At 44.5% G+C, this 19289-nt stretch overlaps 1 protein-coding gene across 2 annotated transcripts in view; it reads right to left on the reverse strand.

Moving 5' to 3' along the window:
- LOC119954423 (gasdermin-A2-like) overlaps nt 1-19289 on the reverse strand; it is a 45957-nt gene that overhangs the window by 4682 nt on the left and 21986 nt on the right. For both annotated transcript variants that reach the window (XM_038779624.1, XM_038779623.1), the window contains exons 2-7: nt 16804-17015; nt 13425-13617; nt 11323-11473; nt 9291-9399; nt 7076-7138; nt 2513-2637 (exon numbers count right to left, since the gene is read on the reverse strand). In XM_038779624.1, the coding sequence (XP_038635552.1) occupies nt 2513-2637; nt 7076-7138; nt 9291-9399; nt 11323-11473; nt 13425-13617; nt 16804-17014 (852 nt within the window). In that variant the 5' untranslated portion in view covers nt 17015. The remainder of the gene's footprint in view (nt 1-2512; nt 2638-7075; nt 7139-9290; nt 9400-11322; nt 11474-13424; nt 13618-16803; nt 17016-19289) is intronic.

The raw sequence follows: 19289 nt of genomic DNA on the forward strand, positions 1-19289 counted from the left end.
CACCACACCTCGTGAGATCCAATGCAATCTTGCGAGACGCAGCGATGTTAATCCTACCCATTGTGGACGGGATGACATTTTGGCAAATCTGCATATTGGAGCGAGGCAGTTAGCCTCACTGCAATGTGCAGATTCCCGAGTTACCTGAGGCTTTGGGATTCATTCCTTTCACGTCAGAGACCTCAGGCGATCGCCATTCAGCACAGGTCCCCACAAACGGAGGCCAGAAGAATGGCACTCGTGGGGATCTCCAAGGGGATTGGAGGCCCCCAGCTCCATGTCCTTTGGGCAAGGTGGTGCCCTGGCACTGCTGGTGCCACCTGGGTGGCAGCCTGGCACTGCCCAGGTGGCACTTCCAGCTGGCATGGACACTGCTGTGTTGTCATTGCCGAGCTGGCATTTTTTTTGAACGTGTGTGATCGAGCTGGGGTGCCCGGTGTGGGGGGGGTGGGGGTGTCGGGGATCGTTTCAGGGGCCTCCGTGATTCCGATCCCTCGCTGCACTGGGGCATTCCGACAAGCGCAGCTCTCCACTGTCCAAAACGGGGTTATGTGAAGCTTCGGCCGCACGTTCCCCATTCAGGCCCCTGTACAACACGAGTCACGTTAAATAGCCATGTGTTTCATGGCACTGCGTGCACCGGGAAACACGCGGCTAAATGTGCTCACCGGAGGGGGGGGGGGGGGGGGGGGGGGGGGGGGGTCTTTGTTACCTGCTGGGAGAATTGTTCCCAGAGAGTTTGGATTTACCGAGAGAGAAAAAAGACCAAAAGGTAAAGAAAGAAAAAATAGTTAATTCTAAATTTCCTATCTTCAAAATCTCCAGTAACTACTTTTCACTAGTCTATTACATCAATGGCTATTAAATCCTAATTTAATTGTTCACTTTCTGGGCCAGAGGAATTGATTGGCAGTCATTAGCAATTATCTTGTCATTATCAGGATAACTGTATATTAATCAATGGACTTCACATTCTATGATGAGATGAATGGCCGCTTATTGTAAAAACGCAGCAACTTCACAAAACCCACAAGGTGCTAAAGTGCGAGATTCAATTGGTATGAAAGTAACGGAGCAGTGTCATCAATTTTCCAGCACTTTCTGACATGCCACGATTCACAAGGTATCTTTCCCTCACCGCAAGTTACTTGTTGATTGGCACATTAACAATGGCACAAGGCATGCGGACACAACAAATCCTGCATCATTGTTGCAACAGCATAGATGGGGCTCACCCTGTACTTAACCCTGGGGTCAAATATGGGCCCTCATCTGTCCTTTCCCTGGGGAGTATTTGATGTCAACTAAGGGTACCCAAAATGGAAGCATTGGTCACCATCTACTTCTAATAAAGCTAGCAAAGTTTAGCTTTCTTCCATACAATTGACAACTCTTCCTCATTCTAAAGAACCATGTGAGGGTTGTCTTTAATCACGTGATTGAAAAGAGACACTCTGAAAGTAATGGGCGGCACGGTAGCACAGTGGTTAACCGGGCGCTCCGGTTTCCTCCCACAGTCCAAAGATGTGCAGGTTAGGCGGATTGGCCATGCTAAATTGCCCTTAGTGTCCAAAAAGGGGTGGGGTTACTGGATTATGGGGATAGGGTGGAGGTGTCATCTTGGGACGGGTTCTCTTCCCAGCGGCCGTTGCAGAATCGATGGACCAAATGGCCTCCTTCTGCACTGTAGATTCTATGATCTATGAGATGCTTCCTGCATATTTTAACTTCTGCCAAGTCACCTAGCTGATTTCAACAGAGACATTGGTTGGGGAATTGGAACTCGCCTCAGTGTGTGTGAGCTGGGTAAGTATTGGGGGCAACATTAGGCAATCCTGAATCAAAACACATGGGGATGGGTGTTGGCAAAGGACAGGATTAAAAAGTCTTGATGATGTTCACCGACTAGGTTTCTTCATGGCTATTCTGCATATGTTAGCCGATAGAACAATATTAGCAATTTATTAGAGGAACATTGCAACCCGGCTCAATCCTGTCCTCCCCAATATCCCCACACTCATTCTTTCCACATAAGAGCTATGAGATAGTGGTCAGTAGAACTCCCTATCACTTCCCTAATCCAGAGACACTTGGGATGTTACACCACCAATTGGGACAGATCAGAGAGCAAATCTGGGATCAGTCTTTTCCATTTCATATTTCAATTGGGCGGCACGGTAGCACAGTGGTTAGCACGGCGGCTTCACAGCTCCAGGGTGCCAGTTCCGATTCCCGGCTTGGGTCACTGTCTGTGTGGAGTCTGCACGTTCTCCCTGTGTCTGCGTGGGTTTCCTCCGGGCGCTCCGGCTTCCTCCCACAAGTCCCGAAAGACGTGCTGTTAGGTGAATTGGACATTCTGAATTCTCCCTCTGTGTACCCGAACAGGCGCCGGAATGTGCCGACTAGGGGCTTTCCACAGTAACTTCATTGCAGTGTTAATGTAAGCCTACTTGTGACAATAAAGATTATTATACTGCTTTATTATTATATTTCAATCAAAGTCTCATCGTACCAGGTCACCGAGAACTGACTGAAGTTCAGAGTCTTCAATAATCTGACATGTGCGTTCCAGGAGTTGACGTTTCAAAACATTTTCCAGGCACTTAAATTCATGGCAGATTTCAAAACCGTCCTCTCCTTTAATTGAAAGAAATGGAATTTAATGACAAGTTATGCATTTGAAGCAGCAAAATTCTGGAGAAGCGTTGTCAAAGTTTAAAATCCTGGTATGATGGTGGTGGTGTTAACTGCACTGATCATCGGACAATCAATGGAAAGTTTTCAAAGAGTTGGACTTTAGAAAAGTGATCATGTTTTGGAAAATCAGCGAACAAATCTTTCTTTACAGGCAGAATCAGTGGTACAATAAGACACATAAACACAGACACAGCCAGGCGCATACACACAGACAGACACATACACAGACAGACACATACACAGACACAGCCAGACGCATACGCACAGACACAGACAGACACATAAACACACAACACAGGCACAGACAGACACATACACACAGACACACACACAGACAGACACATACACAGACAGACACATACCAAGACAGTCACATAAACACAGACACATACACACAGGCACACACACATCCAGATACAGACAGACATATAAACACAGGCACAGACAGACACAGACACAGGCAGACACATAAACACAGGCACAGACAGACACATAAACACAGGTACAGACAGACACACACAGACAGACACATACACAGGCAGACACATAAACACAGACACATATACACAGACACACATACATACAGACGCAGACATACACATAAACACAGGTACAGACAGACACAAACACACAGCCACACACACATAGGCACAAACAGACACACACACACACATACAGACACAGGCAGACACATAAACAGGCACGAACAGACACATACACACAGACACACACACATGCAGACACAGACATACACATAAACACAGAGCCGCACACACATAGGCATAAACAGACAGACACACACATAGAGGCAGACATACACAAACATACGCCACACACACACATATAGGCAGACAGAAACACACACACATGCACAGACACAAACACACATACGTACGCACAGACACAGACAGATACACACAAAATCAGTAGCTATTCAGAAGCAGGAGCTCTAGTCAATCCTTTCCATTACCTCCATGTCTCCCAGGTGCCACCATTCCCATTCTGCTCTTTGAGATAAATTATTGACCGGGTTTCTGAATGGAAACAACTGCAGTTTCCATTCTAATTAAGAGGAGAATTGACAGAGATACTGAAAATTATGATGGATTCTGCTGGAGTAAATAAGGAGAAACCGGCAGGAAGCTCAGTGGTTAGAGAATATCGATTAATAATCGTATGCAAAAGAATCAGAGGGGAATTGAGGAGACCTATTTAATAAATACTCCGAGTTGTAATGAGCTGGAATGTACTGCCTGAAGCAGAATCAATAGTAACGTTCGAAAGGGGATTGGATGTCTGCTTTAAAGTAAAAATTTGCAAGGCTGTGGGAAAGAGTTTCAGGGGAGTGGGGGGGGGAGGGGATATGTGGAAGAGTGTGGGTAGGGTGGAGTTGAACAAATTGTATCGTTCTTTCAAAGAGCCAGCATTGGCATGATGGACAGAATGGCCTCCTCCTGTGCCATAAAATGCTGTGACACAGACATGTGTAAACATCACTGATGATTGGGAGCATGGGCGAATCCGCAATGGTGTAATATCTAGATTCAGTTCCACATCTAATCAGGTAATCAAGCCCTGAAGGTGACTGTACATCTGAATTAACTAGCAAACTCCAACCTTTACAGCTAATGTGGATGATTCTACGCAGAACATGTGTGGTAGTCTCAGCAAGACGCCACATTTTAATGTGGTTAGGTCTGCTTCACGTTACATTCACTCATCTTCTGCAACCTGTGTGGACTGCAAAGGAAGGACAGAATTTCATGGGCCTGATGCGTTGTGGCGGAGGGGTGGGTGGGTGGGGAGTGGAACATGCGGCGAGCCGTGGGACGGGATCATCCTGTCCGCAGGAGGCCCTGCAAGGTTCTGCCCAATGCTTCGAATGGCTGCAGTATTGGAGGACAATGGAGGTTCAAACGATGAGCAGGCAGGAAACCTGGCGAGCTTAACGTCCACCAGGTTCATAGAATCATAGAACCCCTACAGTGCAAAAGGAAGCCATTCAGCCCATCGCGTCTGCACTGCCCCTCTGAAAGAGCATCCTACCTAGACTCAAACCCTTCCCTATCCCCGTGATCCCAATTAACCTTTGGACACTAAAGGGCAATTTAGCATGGCCAATCCATCTAACCTGCATGTCTTTGGACTGTGGGGGGAAACCGGAGCACCCGGAGGAAACCCACGCAGACACGGGTAGAACATACAAACTTTACAAAGGCAGTTAACCGAGATCAGAATTGAACCCAGGCCCATGGCGCTGTGAGGCGGCAATGAATCTTGGTCCTGACCCCAGGGAGATTTTCCAAAATAGGGAACTCAGTTGAGACCTGACAGACAAAGTTCTGAATGAGTTGGGCTGCGAGGGTAGATATGAAGAAAGTTATGGAGAATCCAAAACCAGGTGCCAGAAATAGTTACTAATAAATCCAATAGAGGAATAAGGAGAAATATTCATACCCAGAGTGAGTAGAATGTGGAACTCATTACCTCAGTTGGTGGTTTAGGTGAATAGTTTAGATGTTTCCATGAGGAATTTACCCAAGTGTGGAAGAGAAAAGGGAATAGAATGAAATGCTGAAAGGTTGCGATGAGGTAGATTGAATGGGGTGAGATTTGTGTAAAGGGTAAACATCAGGCACACATGAATTGGGTCAGATGCATCTTCAATTCTCTGAAATAATGCTTACAAGATCTTCAAAATCCACATAAGAAGGCAGGCGGGGACATCAAGTAAATGTCTCATTTGAGTGATAATGCTTCTGATTATGCAGCACTCTCCCATTGCTACACTGGAGTGTCAGCCTATATTACTGCTCAAGTCCCTGGAGAGGCCATGGCTATGACTGGTGACATCGCAAATACACTGGGAGGTGCCACAGAGGAATGTAAAACCGGGTATTAGAATGTCACCGGTGCTTTCGGGATGTAGATACTCATGGAGGATAATGCTGTGAGAAACCAAATTTGGAGAGTATTCGTGAAGGGTGAAGGTGAAAAACGAGGTGAGAGCATTGGACAAGCTGATTCTCAAGTCAATGATGGTATGGACTAGAGTTTTAGCAATATTGTACAATATTCTGGAGGGAGATGAAGATGGCTTTTGGCGACAGATCTGAAGGAAGGCAATGAAGTCCAGCTGATGGACAGAGTTCAGCAAGTTTGCACACCATCAGGCGAACCGAGGAGCCTTCTGGAATCAGCCTCAGAGAACATCATTACTGGGATGAGCCGCATGAGGTGGCTTCACTGCTGTCAATGTTCAGCTGCTGGTCTTGTTGTCAGCTGCACTGAAACTCTGGAGCCAATGGTAGTGTTGGTGAGGCAGAATTCAGAGTCATCATTACAAATGGAAGCTGACATTGTGTTTGCAAAATTTTGAGGGGAAAAAGTAAATTTACGTAGCGTCCTTCATGGCTCAGAATATTCCAAAATGCTTTAAAACCAACGAAATATTTGTGAAGTTTGGTCCCTGTTGTAATGCAGTAAATCCAGCAGTTAATTTGTGCTCAACAAGTCCCCACAAACAGTAATGTAATAAGGACCAGTTTTTTTCATTATGTGATGTTAATTGAGGAGTAAATATTGGCCAGGACATTGGGGATAACTCCCCTGGTAGACTTAGAAATAATGGTTCAGGATCTGTTATGTCCATTGGACAGGGCCCTGGTTTAACATGCCAAGATGTCCAAGATGGCATCTTCAATAGTGCAGCACTCCCTCAATAGGGGCGGCACAGTGGTTAGCACTGCTCCCTCACAGCGCCAGGGACCGAGGTTCGATTCTGACCTCGGGTGACCGTCTGTGTTGCACTTTCTTCCCGTGTTTGTGTGGGTTTTCTCCGGGTGCTCCGGTTTCCTCCCACAGTCCCCAAAGATGTGCAGGTTAGGTGGATTGGCCGTGCTAAATTGGCCCTAGGTGGGGTTACGGGGATAGTGTGGGTTACAGGGCCTAGGTAGGGTGCTCTTTCAGAGGGTCGGTGTAGAAACGATGGGCCAAATGGCCTCCTTCTGCACTGTAGGGATTCTATGATTCTATGAATACTGCATTAAGGTGTCAACCTAGGTTTTTGTGCTCTTGTCCTGGACTGGACTATGAATCGGCAATCGTCTGACTCAGAAGCGAGAATGCTACTGACTAAGTCACAACTAAGTCACAACTTAGTCACAACTAAATATGCTTTTATGAAGGAGGAATTGAAGCTGCATTGAAATTATATTCTTCCATTCTCTGACTTTAAGTTTTGTTATTCTGTCATTCTATTCTTCATCAACAAACGACAATTCCATCCATAACTTAATCCTTCCATTGTTCTCCTACTTCTTCCAGAAATGTGGTCTGGCCTCTTTTGCCTCTCCAAATGGTTACACCATTAACTTACCGTTTATATTGTCAAAACAAAACAAAGGCTTTGATGATTTCTTCTTTTTTGGCATTGAGATACCTGAAAATCAAAAGGAAAAGAGCCATTTGAGTTAAAGGAACATTGGAAGCTAATGAGTGTTGCTAAAGTCACAAACTATCTGGTGTAAGAGTCAGGTGTCCATTGAAAGAGTTAAATGTGCGATTAGGTGACTGAACTACATGCAAACGTACGAATTAGGAGCAGGGATAGGCCACTCGGCCCATCAAACCTGCTCCACCACTCAATAGGATTTTGGCTGATCTGATTGTAACCTCAATCCTACGTTCCCGCCGACCCCCGATAACCTTTCACCCCCCCCCACCCCTTGTTAATCAAGAATCTATATATATTCAATGATTTTGATTCCACTGATTCAATGATTTTGATTTCATGACACGCACAGAGATAAATTCTCCTAATTTCCATATTAAATGAGTGGTCCCTTATTTTAAAAAGTGACCCCAGTTCTAGATTTTTTGATAAGAAGGAACATCCTCGCCACATCCGGCCTGTCAATACCCCTCAGGATCTTAAAGGTTTCGATCAAGTCACCTCTTGCTCGTCTAAATTTTAGTGGATACAAACCTAATCTTTCCTCACAAGAAAAGCTTCCCATTCCTGGTATTAGTCGAAAAACCTTTTCTGAACTGCTTCTAATAAATGTACATATTTTCTTAAATAAGGAGACCAATTCTGTACAGCGTACTCCAGATGTGGTTCAGAAATGTCCTGTACAACTGAGGCATGACCTCCTTACTTTTGTAATCAATTCCCCTCACAATAAATGATGATGTTTTATGAGCTTTACTTGCTGTACCTGTATACTAATCTTTTGTAATTAATCACTAGGGCAGCCAGATCCTTCTGCACTTCTGATCTTTGCAATCTCTCACCATTTAGCTAATTCTTCCTGCCAAAACAAACAATTTCACATTTGCCCCAATGATACTCTTATTTGCTAGATTTTTGCCCATTCACCTGACCTATCTATGTCTCCTTGTAGCCTCCTTACACCTTCTTCACAATTTACTTTCCTATCTATCTTTGTGTTGACAGGAAATTTAGTAACCATACCTTCAGTCCTTTCATCTACGTCATTTATATAAATTGTAAAAATTGCAGCCCCAGCACTGATCGCTGTGGCACACTACTTCTCACAGTCTGCCAAACAGTAAATGACCCATTTATGCCAACTTTCTGTTTCCTGTTAGCTTGCCAATCTTCGACCCCAGCAGGGGCTAGTTTAGCACACTGGGCTAAATCGCTGGCTTTTAAAGCAGACCAAGGCAGGCCAGCAGCACGGTTCAATTCCCGTACCAGCCTCCCCGAACAGGCGCCGGAATGTGGCGACTAGGGGCTTTTCACAGTAACTTCATTGAACCCTACTCGTGACAATAAGCGATTTTCATTTCATTTCATTTTTATTTCATTTAATTTCAATACATTACCCCCTGGGGTCGGTTAGCTCAGTTGGATGGTTTGTGATGCAAAGTGATGCCAGCGCCACGGGTTCGACCTATACCGGCTGAGGTCATCCATGAAGCCTTCTCAATATTGCCCCTTGCCAGAGGTGTGATGACCCTCAAGTTAAATCAGCACCAGTCAGCTCCCTCTCTCAAAAAGGGGAAAGCCGCCTATGGTCCTTGGGGACCATGGTGACTTTTACATACAATGAGCTATTTGTTTCTGTAATAACCTTTGATGTGGCACCTTCTCAAATGCCTTCTAGAAATCTAAGTACAGTACATCAACTGGTTCCCCTTTATCCACAGCACAATTATGGCATAATGGTGATGTCACAGAACTAGTAATCCAGAAGCCATGCTATTGGTATGGGACATGGGTTTGAATCCTGGCATGGCAGGTGGTGACATTTACATTCAATTAATAAAATCTGGAATATGAAACTAGTGTGGGTAATTGTGATTGTTGTAAAAACCCATGTGGTTCGCAGATTGCCTTTAAGGAAGGAAATCTGCCCTCTTTACTTGGCCTGGTCTACATCTGACTCCATATCCACAGCAATGTGGTTGACGCTTAACCGACCTTTGAAAAAGGCCAAAAAATTAGCGTGGGGGGTTAACAAATGCTGATTTGCCTGCGATGCCCACACCACATGAAATAATTTTTTAAAATCTATCTCCAACTCTAATGATGCTTGAGAAAGCAATTAAATTGTACAATCACTTACAGAGTGTGCCGTCTTCTGAGATAGTCAAGTCCCACACTTTGTACGCAAGGACCGCTCCTTTAGGAATATCCAGTGTCCTCTCTGTTAAAAGACTGCACTCTGTACCTGCCTAAAAATGGCATACACATTAGAAGTGAATTTGGTGTGAGACACGGAACTGTGGAGATTAACATTCGTCATAACAGAGCACAAATCAACAGCTTAAGTTGCTCGGTGAATGCTCTAGCTGCCTTGAACTCTCATGTGTTTCCCCCCAGGGTTTCTTATCCTAGATTCCTCTCAGTAACGTGATAATATTAATCAGAACCAGGGTGGTCTCCCTTGTTTGTTTTGGTTGTCCATGTGGATCAGAGCAGAATGTTCTGGATCTTCTTCCTGCTAATTGGCTTCAATTTTTATTCTCATTTGCAAACACCTCTCCTGGGACATCATCATGGCTTCAGGTAAGATGGGTAGTGTCTGTATTGTTCTCAAATCCCTCCATGGCCTCACCCCACCCTGTCTCTGTAACCTCCAACAACCCTACAATTGCTCCGAGATCTCTGCTTCCCTCTAACTCTGGCTTCTTACATGCCTGGGAATTTCACTGCTCCAGCATTGGAAGCAATTCTCTTCAATCACCTGGGACCTATGCCCTAGAATTATCTCCCTGAACCTCTTCACTCTCTCCCCTCCTCGAAGAAACTCTTAATCATTTTTGACTGAACATTTGGTCACTTGCCCTCATACCTCCTGCTGTGACTTGGTGACAATTTTTATCTGGGATATCATGGGACTTCGGGCACAGAAACAGGCCATTCAGCCCTACAAGTCTATGCTGGTGTTTATCCTCCCTTTGAGCCCTTTCCTTCTTTCCTCAACTAAATCCTCATGTATACCCTCACATTTCAGGCATCATCGTTAATCTCTGATGTCTCCTGCACCTCCATAGTTTTTTTGTATATGGGGATCAGAACTGTGAGCAGTACATTAAGTGCAGCCTCACCAAATAATAATAATCTTTATTATTGTCACAAGTAGGCGTACATTAACACTGCAATGAAGTTGCTGTGAAAATCCCCTAGTCGCCACACTCTGGCGCCTGTTTGGGTACACGGAGGGAGAATTCAGAATGTCCACCTAACAAGCACGTCTTTCAGGACTTGTGGGAGGAAACTGGAGCGCCCAGAGGAAACCCACGCAGACACAGGGAGAAAGTGCAGACTCTGCACAGACAGTGGCCGAAGCTGGGAATCGAACCTGGGACCCTGGCGCTGTGAAGCAACAGTGCTAACCACTGTGTGACCATGCCGCCCAAATGTGTTTGATAATGTCGTGTTTCACCAGTTATTTGATTATTATGTATATTATTGTATATTATTCCCATACTGGCCACCCCGAACTGGCAGCAAAATGTGGCGACTAGGGGCTTTTCACAGTAACTTCATTGAAGCCTACTTGTGACAATTAGCGATTATTATTATTAGTGTCTGTATTGTTTTCAAGTCCCTCCATGGCCTCACCCACCCTGTCTCTGTAACCTTCAACAGCCCGACAATGCTCTGGGATCTCTGCTTCCATTTGAGCCCTTTTTGGGTTTCTGGAGTTCTGGCTTCTTACATGTCTGGAAATTTCACCGCTCCAATATATCTTCAATTACCTGGGACCTGAGCCTGAGAATTATATTATGATTATTATATATTATATTTGTAAATATTATACATCTTAGAGCAATGTAGAGATAACACTAGTTTCCAAGTGTTCAGCAGGTTCTATTTGTAAGAGCTTTAAATAAAAATATCTCTGCATTCACAAAGTGTCTGCATTCATGTTTACAACTCAACTTCCAGTCCAGCAATGTCTCTGTTTAGTCGAGCTCTGAGTCAGTCCCCAGACTTAACCAATTAAGCACAGTGAGCATAGATTAGTTGCCGGACTCACATAATCAAGCACAGAACAATTAAACCATTGACCACTACAGATAACAGTCGGAAAGGATTACTGGCTCGGTAATATCAGTCATCTCAAACCCAAGAGTTGCAGCCCTTCCTACCTTGGAGTAGGGTAATGAGATGGAAAATGCCGATGCTCCTTTGTTAACTTTCTTCAGCATGATGGGCTCTATAGACATTAATGTTTCGGTTACTATGCAGAGATCTCCTGCGTAACTATTTTTAATTAGCTCCCAAGAACGCCCAATTTTTCTGGAGGAGAAAAAGAAGTGTTAATGAGTGCGATTTCAGAATATCTAATCTGCAAAAATCATGGCATGCAAACTGAGGTGACATTTCTAGGATGAGAGGACACCACTAACTAACATCACCAGATGATACCGGGGTTGAAAATATATTCCTAAGCCCCTGGCCAGGAGGAAATGCAAGTCAGGAACCTTTGCATTCTGGAGCCTGGGCCCATGGAGCGATTTTTAAGGAGGTCGACAATTAAATGGTTGCACCCAGGACCCCTATCCGAGCAAGGATGGTGGGCAGCCCCTGAGGCTAGAGGGCCACTATGATACCCTCCAGTACTGACACGTTGGCAGCCCCGCTGGGTGAGGTGTGTGTCGCCGAGATGTTAGAATACCGGACCAGACTCCACTGTACGTCAGGAAACTAGACGAGAAACCCCAACAATGCTTCTATTTGTAAACTCTGAGGAAAGGGTGCTTCACCTGGAGGTATAATTACACGGCCAAAATGGGGATCGTTTATATTAAAACAAACTTTATGCTTAATACAGGACTAACTACATTAGCAACTCAGAAAGTAGCTGACAATTAACAGTTAAACAATTAAAGAGTTAATTAAGAATTAAAAAGAGGGGTGGCCTGATAGAAGTCTGCAAGATTACGAGGGGCATGGATTGAGTGGATGGGTCGGCCCTCTTTCCCAGGGTGGAGGGGTCAGTCACCAGGGGGGCGTAGGTTTAAGGCCCGTGGAACAAAATTTAGAGGAGATGTGCGAGGCAGGTTTTTTACACAAAGGGTGGTAAGTGCCTGGAACGAGTTGCCAGGGGAGATGGTGGAAGCAGATACATTAACGCCATTCAAGAGGCATCTCAAAAAATACATGTATAGGATGGGTATAGAGGGATACGGCACTATGAAGTGGGGAGGGTTTGGCCAAGGGTGGTATCATGGCCGCTATAGGCTTGGAGGCCTGAAGGGTCTGTTCTTTAAACAATTCTTAACAATAAAAGAAAACATTTTAACTCCTAACTTATACCTTCTCTATCTCTAATTAAGCAAAGGCCAAAAGCCATTTGTAAATAAAAGTTAGCAAACTCAAGGATACTTGATGTCCTCTCTGTGTAGCCTTCTTGGAACGACTGCTTGGAGAGAGTTGCTTTCAGCTAAGGAGAAAGAGCCTTTCAGACAGAAGTTGCAAGTCCTTCTACCTTTGGCAGACTAAAAGCCAAACCGCTTGCAACATTCCAGAATCCTCCCATGACTTACATCATCTCTATCCCACTCATTGTCTTATGACCATCTTATTAAGGATAAACACAACCCCTCAGTTATCTAAACCCCAGGGAACCATCTTTCTATAAACAAAAGTCCATTAGCCCTATATAGGTAAACAATGAATATGGTCATAACCAATTATTATCCCACTTTTATGACATCTTAGTTATAACTTTTGCAGGCACACTGCCTGCCTGGATGTTAAATCAGGATTTATAAAAATATTACTACAACAAATATATAATTCAATATACATAGCAATTTGCTTGATTCATCACAAAGGTCAGACGATTGGAGGCCCCTCTGATGACTTTGTAAAATGACTTTAAAGTAAGAAACAGCCACATCTGCCAACTGGCCCTCATTACACGCAGCTCTTGCAGTCACCGCCGAGGAAGGAAATAAATTATACATGGGGCAGTACTCCGTCACCGAGAAGTCATCTCCATTCATCAGCCGGAGTTATTACGTTAATGAAGTGTTGTAACTGCTGACTGGAAAAATCCAGCGTCTGCTCACTGGACTCAACAGGCTAACAAGTGTACTTCACCCATCACGAGTGTGGAACAAGTCTCATCTGGTCTTTTCCTGCCCGTCAAATTTATATTCATGTTCCAGTAACAACTGATCATTTCTAAAGCAACATGACCAAAAATGACCGCAATATTTATGGTCTCATGATTGTGCTTTACCGTTTTTTCAGACATTCGATTAGCTCTGAGATACTGACGGAAAGTTGTTTTGTTCCTTGCAGCTGAATGGTGTCGCAGTTGGCTTTCGAGCATTCGACTTTTCCTGTTACTGGATCAAACTTCACCTTTGCCTTTCCTTTGATCAACCCGTCCACTGACTCCAGGAATGTGAAGGACATCTCCTTCTGCCGAACTGCGTGAAATTAGACAAAGTGCTTATTAAAATGTAACACAAGTTGACATCTGGCTTTGCAACCCTCTCTAAGTTCCAAGTCAAAGATTGGGGTGGGGGCACAAAATGGCGCAGGGGCCGCTTTATGGCTGTGCAATTTTCTTTATTATTGCCAACAATACACTGTCATCTTTATTCAGTTTATAGAAACAATAACTACACCCCTTACGATGGAGCAATAAGAGGGACTAGTTACTGTCCGTCTTAAGAAGGTAGGTTTGTGCCACCAGCCTGATTTTAACCCAGATCAAAGCTCATTCACTCACATAAAATCATAGAATTTCCAGTGCAGAAGGAGGCCATTTGGCCCATCGAGTCTGCACTGACCCTTGGAAAGAGCACCCCATTTAAGCCCACACTTCCAACCTATCCCCGTAACCCAGTAACCCCACCTAACCTTTTTGGACACTAAGGGGCAATTGATCACGGCCAATCCACCTAAACTGCACATCTTTAGACTGTGGGAGGAAACCGGAGCCCCCCCCCACCCTCGGGCCCCCCCCCCCCTTGGGCCCTCCCCCCCCGAAGGGCGCTGAAGTTCAGCTTGCCCGGGGCGCCAGCAACCCTAGGGCCGGCGCTGTAGTTGGTTCATAATTTATAGTTATCTAAATCTAAGTGAAACTGGCATCAGTGCCTCCTTGTGGCCTCTTTGATGCCCCACCACTCGTCACTTCCACTGATGCCTACTTTAGCTTTGGCCTCAGGAAGGTGCAGAGCAATCAGCAATCATTTTGAGCTCGAGCCGAATTTCCCCACCCATCGTGGATATTAAAATAGGCCCAGATTTTCGGAAATTGGTGCTGTTGTACGTACTCTGCTCCGCAGTTTTTGGTCACCTCCCAGCTTATTCGCAAGTAAATGGGAGGGGCCTGGACTGGGTCCCCTTTCTATTTCCCCTCTTTCCGCCACATCCCTCCTATTTGACTTTATGGTATTTAAATTAGTAATAAAGTTTGTTTTAACATCACTATTTGTGTGTGAAATCGCGCCTGGAGCCAAGTCTCCTTTCCTCACAGTTTTACAAATGAAATAAAATATTGGGGTTCTGTCCAGTATCCTAGCAACTGTTGGAGTCTGGTCTCAGATTGTAATATGCCTTCTGGCCCAAGTCTCTCCCACAACGTAAAACAACCTCTCAGTATCTATCCTATCAAGCCCGCTGAGAATCCTATTTGTCTCAATAAGGTCACCTCTCGTTCGTCTAAATTCCAATGGGCACAGGCCTAACCTACTCCACATCTTCTCATCAGAAAATCCCTCTATCCCTGGGATCAACCGAGTGAACCTTCTCTGGACTGCCTCCAATGCCAGTTTATCTTTCCTTAGATAAGGGGATCAAAAACTGCCCTGCCCCTTCCCTACATTCTTCTCACTCATCTCCCTGGGAGTGACATCATGACGGCATAGCTCCCTAAGTACATGCCCAGTAGCTATTGTTAGAGAAGTATTGTGGTTAACCCTTTGCATTATTCAATGACACATATGAATGTGGAGATGCCGTCATTGGACTGGGGTGAGCACAGTAAGAAGTCCTACAACACCAGGTTAAAGTCCAACAGGTTTGTTTCGAATCACTAGCTTTCGGAGCACTGTTTCACCTGAGGGAGGAGCAGTGCTCCGAAAGCTAGTGCTTGAAACAAAACTGTTGGACTTTAACCTGGTGTTGTAAGACTTCTTACAGATATGAATGTCAGATAAGGGAAGATCAGGTACAACTGTGATGTTTAATAAATAAAAAATAATTTGTCCGTGTGTAATGCACTCCACATCCTCAGAATGTCCCAAAGTTTTCTATATACAATTAGATACTTTTGGCATGTAGTCACTGTTATAATTGTCCCGTACCAGCCTCCCCGAACAGGCGCCGGAATGTGGTGACTAGGGGCTTTTCACAGTAACTTCATGGAAGCCTACTCGTGACAATAAGTGATTATTATTATTATTGTGATGAATGGAGAAATTGTTATATATTGTATTTTATATTCTGTTGCAGTAATGTTATTCCAAACCTGGTTTAAAATACATACAAGAAGGGTGTCTACTTAAACAGTAATTAAAGAGTTGTAAACGGTGAAATAACCATTAATTCCAACCACTTACTTGGTTACAGATAAAGGGCTAATGGAGCATTGTTTATATTTTGGATGATTCCATGGGGATATAGATAATTTGAGGGATTGTATTTAGTCCGAGCTAAGCCGGTCATGTAACATCTTAGTGGGATATAAATAACGTAATCAATGGGAGGAGCCAGGACTGTCTCTGGTTGTGCAGTCTGCTGGAATATTTTAAGTTGACCAGCAGTTAACCATAGGGTTTAAGTCTGACAAGACAATACTGTATTCACCTGTTCCTGAAAGGATGTCTCTCTAAAAGTATCTGCACAGATAAGTAAATAACCTGTTTTGTTAACTGCATTTATAAGTGGCAGTTGAACTGCATAGGGTTGCTTAATTGGAATTAGTTTAGATAGTTAAGGTTTTTCCTCGCCTTTAAGAACTGTTATTTCTTTGTTGTTAATGTGGTTAATTCTGTTTAAATTAAAGTTTGTTGTAACATAAAAGATATCTATTGGGCAGAGTAATCCTCCCTGGGGTGAAGTATCCTTTCCTCACAGTTTCGTAAATAAAAAAAATGTTGGGGGTTCTTATCCAATATCCAAACAAAAGCTGGGGCGTGGAACCGTACCCTAACAAAATGTAATAAAGTATCTGCACAGCAAAGTCCCAAAAACAGTAATGTGATAATGACCAGATAATCTGTTTCTAACTGATGTTGGCCATCATGCCTGGGAGATCTCCCCTGCCTTTCTTTGAAATAGTACCATAGGACCTTGAGAGAGCAGACGGGGGCTCAGTTTAAGCATCACCACGAATTATGCGCTGGAGTGGGACTTGAATTCACAAATGTCTGATTCATTATCTGGCCTCACTTGGGCAAGACACAGAGGTTACTGGAAATACAGTAAACCAATCAGAGTCAACATGTTCAGGAAAAGAGATAACAGTGTCCGGGGAGAGTGGGGGGGGGGAGGGTAAAAGGACTCAGGAGAATGGGCAAAACACTCCATTCAGCCCTCTGCCTTCCAGCATTGCTGAAGATACAACATTTCTCACTGAATGCACACATCGGCAGGAGGTAACTCACCTGGCACCAAAATGTCTTCATCAACCAGCACATGCTTTAGTTCAAATTCAGTGGGGCGATATGTTGGTTTTCTCCAGAATGGGCCGTTTGTTCTCCTGTGGACCAGATGTAGAGGCTTAAATTTCTCCGCATCATAAGCACTGGTGGCTGGGATCAGTCCCCCTCCAGAATCTATTTGCTCAATTAGGTGCTGGACTGCTTTCTTAAACATCCTGAAATGAGACAAGATACATGTTCAGTTTGATACCATCAGACAATCCAATGGTGTGGTAGAACCTCTGTCCTCGTGGTTGGCTTGGTGTGGCTTCTCTCTCCACATTGGCTGTGCTTGGCACGTTCCCAAATCAGCGGATCGGAGACTGGGAATTAAGTGGCATGGGAAATTGGTGAAGCAAGAGCAAGTCCATTCAACAACTTGCAACGTCTTTAACGCAGGCATTTCACAGGAATCAGATAAAAAATTGACACCAAGCCAAAGGCTTTAGACAAAACGACTGATGTACCATCAATGACCACGAGACGAAATGGTGAACTGTTGAGGCTTTATTGTGCAAGATGTTAAGCCTCCTGCAGCTGGAACCAGAATGTGGGCAGCGCAGGAGAGCGTACATTTTAATACAGAGCCGGCTGGATGGAGCCAGCAGGCCGGGATTTACTGTATTGACTGTAGTACAGTGGCAGTACCCTAATACATGTAGTGTATGAGCAGTGGTGTTTACCACAACGACCAAGAAGCAATATTAAAGAAGGTTCTTAAAGGAGGAGAAAGATGGAGGGACAAATAGTCATAGAGAGGAAATTTCACAGCTCGTGGCCTGGACATTTCAAGGCGCAGGAAGTAGGAGATGGGAAGTTGGCCTGATTTGGAGGTTCACTGAGTTCTCAGGGGATTGTGGAGCTGGAGGGATGAGATCATGGATGGATTTGTACACGAGGATTAGAATCTTAAAATGGAGATGTTTGTTGAACTGGTTGCTTACAGAGGTCAGAATGTACATTCTCCACTGCGCTGAGTTCTGGGACTAAAAACAGGAGAGAAAAGCAGAAAAGTGAGGGACAGACAGACAGAGAAAGAAAGTGATGAAGGTGTAGAGAAAGTACTAATGTGGAGATGCCGGCGTTGGACTGGGGTGAGCACAGTAAGAAGTCTTACAACACCAGGTTAAAGTCCAACAGGTTTGTTTCAAACACGAGCTTTCGGAGCACGGAAGAAGGAAGAAGGAGCCGTGCTCCGAAAGCTCGTGTTTGAAACAAACCTGTTGGACTTTAACCTGGTGTTGTAAGACTTCTTACTGTAGAGAAAGTACAACCTTCTAGCCATCTGCCTGAACGTCTCTTTACGTCGTTTGGTGTCATATTTTGTCTGAAAGTACTCCTGTGAAGTGTTTGGGTCATTTTACTAGGTGCTAAATAAATAAAAGTTGTTGTTGTTATGAAGTATACCGCAGCTGCTTTAAACAAAGTTTTTAAACAAGCACAGAGCTGGGTAAAGGAGGCAGAGAAAGAACAGAAGGAAAAGTCAGATAGGTTGGAAAACAGGAGTGATTAAATGACAAAAGCGATGATGGTGCTGTGGTAGTATGATTAGGGGTATTATGGTACCTGGGAGTGTGAGCTGCCATTGGTGCAGAGGGCTCGCCGCCCATAGGCCCAAGTATCATGTCCTCTGTATTCTCATTGGTCAAGAGGAAGGTAGCTTTGCCTACGAGGCAGGGTATAAGAACCCGTGTTCCCCAGCAGCCAGGTAATTTCTGTACGTCTGCTGCCGGGCTCACCTCTTGCTGATTAAAGCCTTTCGTTTTGGACTTCACCTACGTTTCGTGTCCATTGATTGTGCATCAGGTGCAAATGAAAATGAAGTTCAAAGTAGAACAAGAAAAGAGAGAATAACAGAGAGGGGCGGGGGGGGGGGGGGGGGGGGGGGGGGGGGGAAGGACAGTGACAGAGAATTCGAGAGAGGGAATGATGACGACTTACAATAGAATCCCAGGGAGATAATAGGCGAGCAACAGATGAGGAAAGCTGGAAAATCGGACAGTGTTTCCAGCTTTCAGTAAAAGCCTGTTTGTGTCAAGGGGCAAGAATTTCCTTCAGAAAAATGTTCAATTAGAACATTAAAAAAAATTGCTGTTACAGAATTCCTCAATGCAGTATGACTCACTAATACGCCATACTCACCCCCCACCTAGGCCAGTGTCCTGAGTTAATGAAATTTTATTATTCAGTAGAATGAGAAGATGATGCTTACTGCAATGTTTTCAAATAACAACAATCATCGCAATGTCCAGGTTATTCAATAACACAGAAAAGTGCCTCAGGCAGTCTTTTTCTGACATTTAAAAAAATTTTTTTTTTTTGCAATTTAGCGTGGCCAATCCACTTATCCTGCACATCTTTGGGTTGTGGGGGTGAAACCCACGCAAACACGGGGAGAACGTGCAAACACCACACGGACAGTGATCCAGGGCTGGGATTCGAACCTGGGT

This window comes from Scyliorhinus canicula, chromosome 19 (genome assembly GCF_902713615.1).
Source record: "Scyliorhinus canicula chromosome 19, sScyCan1.1, whole genome shotgun sequence".
NCBI classification, from domain to species: Eukaryota; Metazoa; Chordata; class Chondrichthyes; order Carcharhiniformes; family Scyliorhinidae; genus Scyliorhinus; species Scyliorhinus canicula.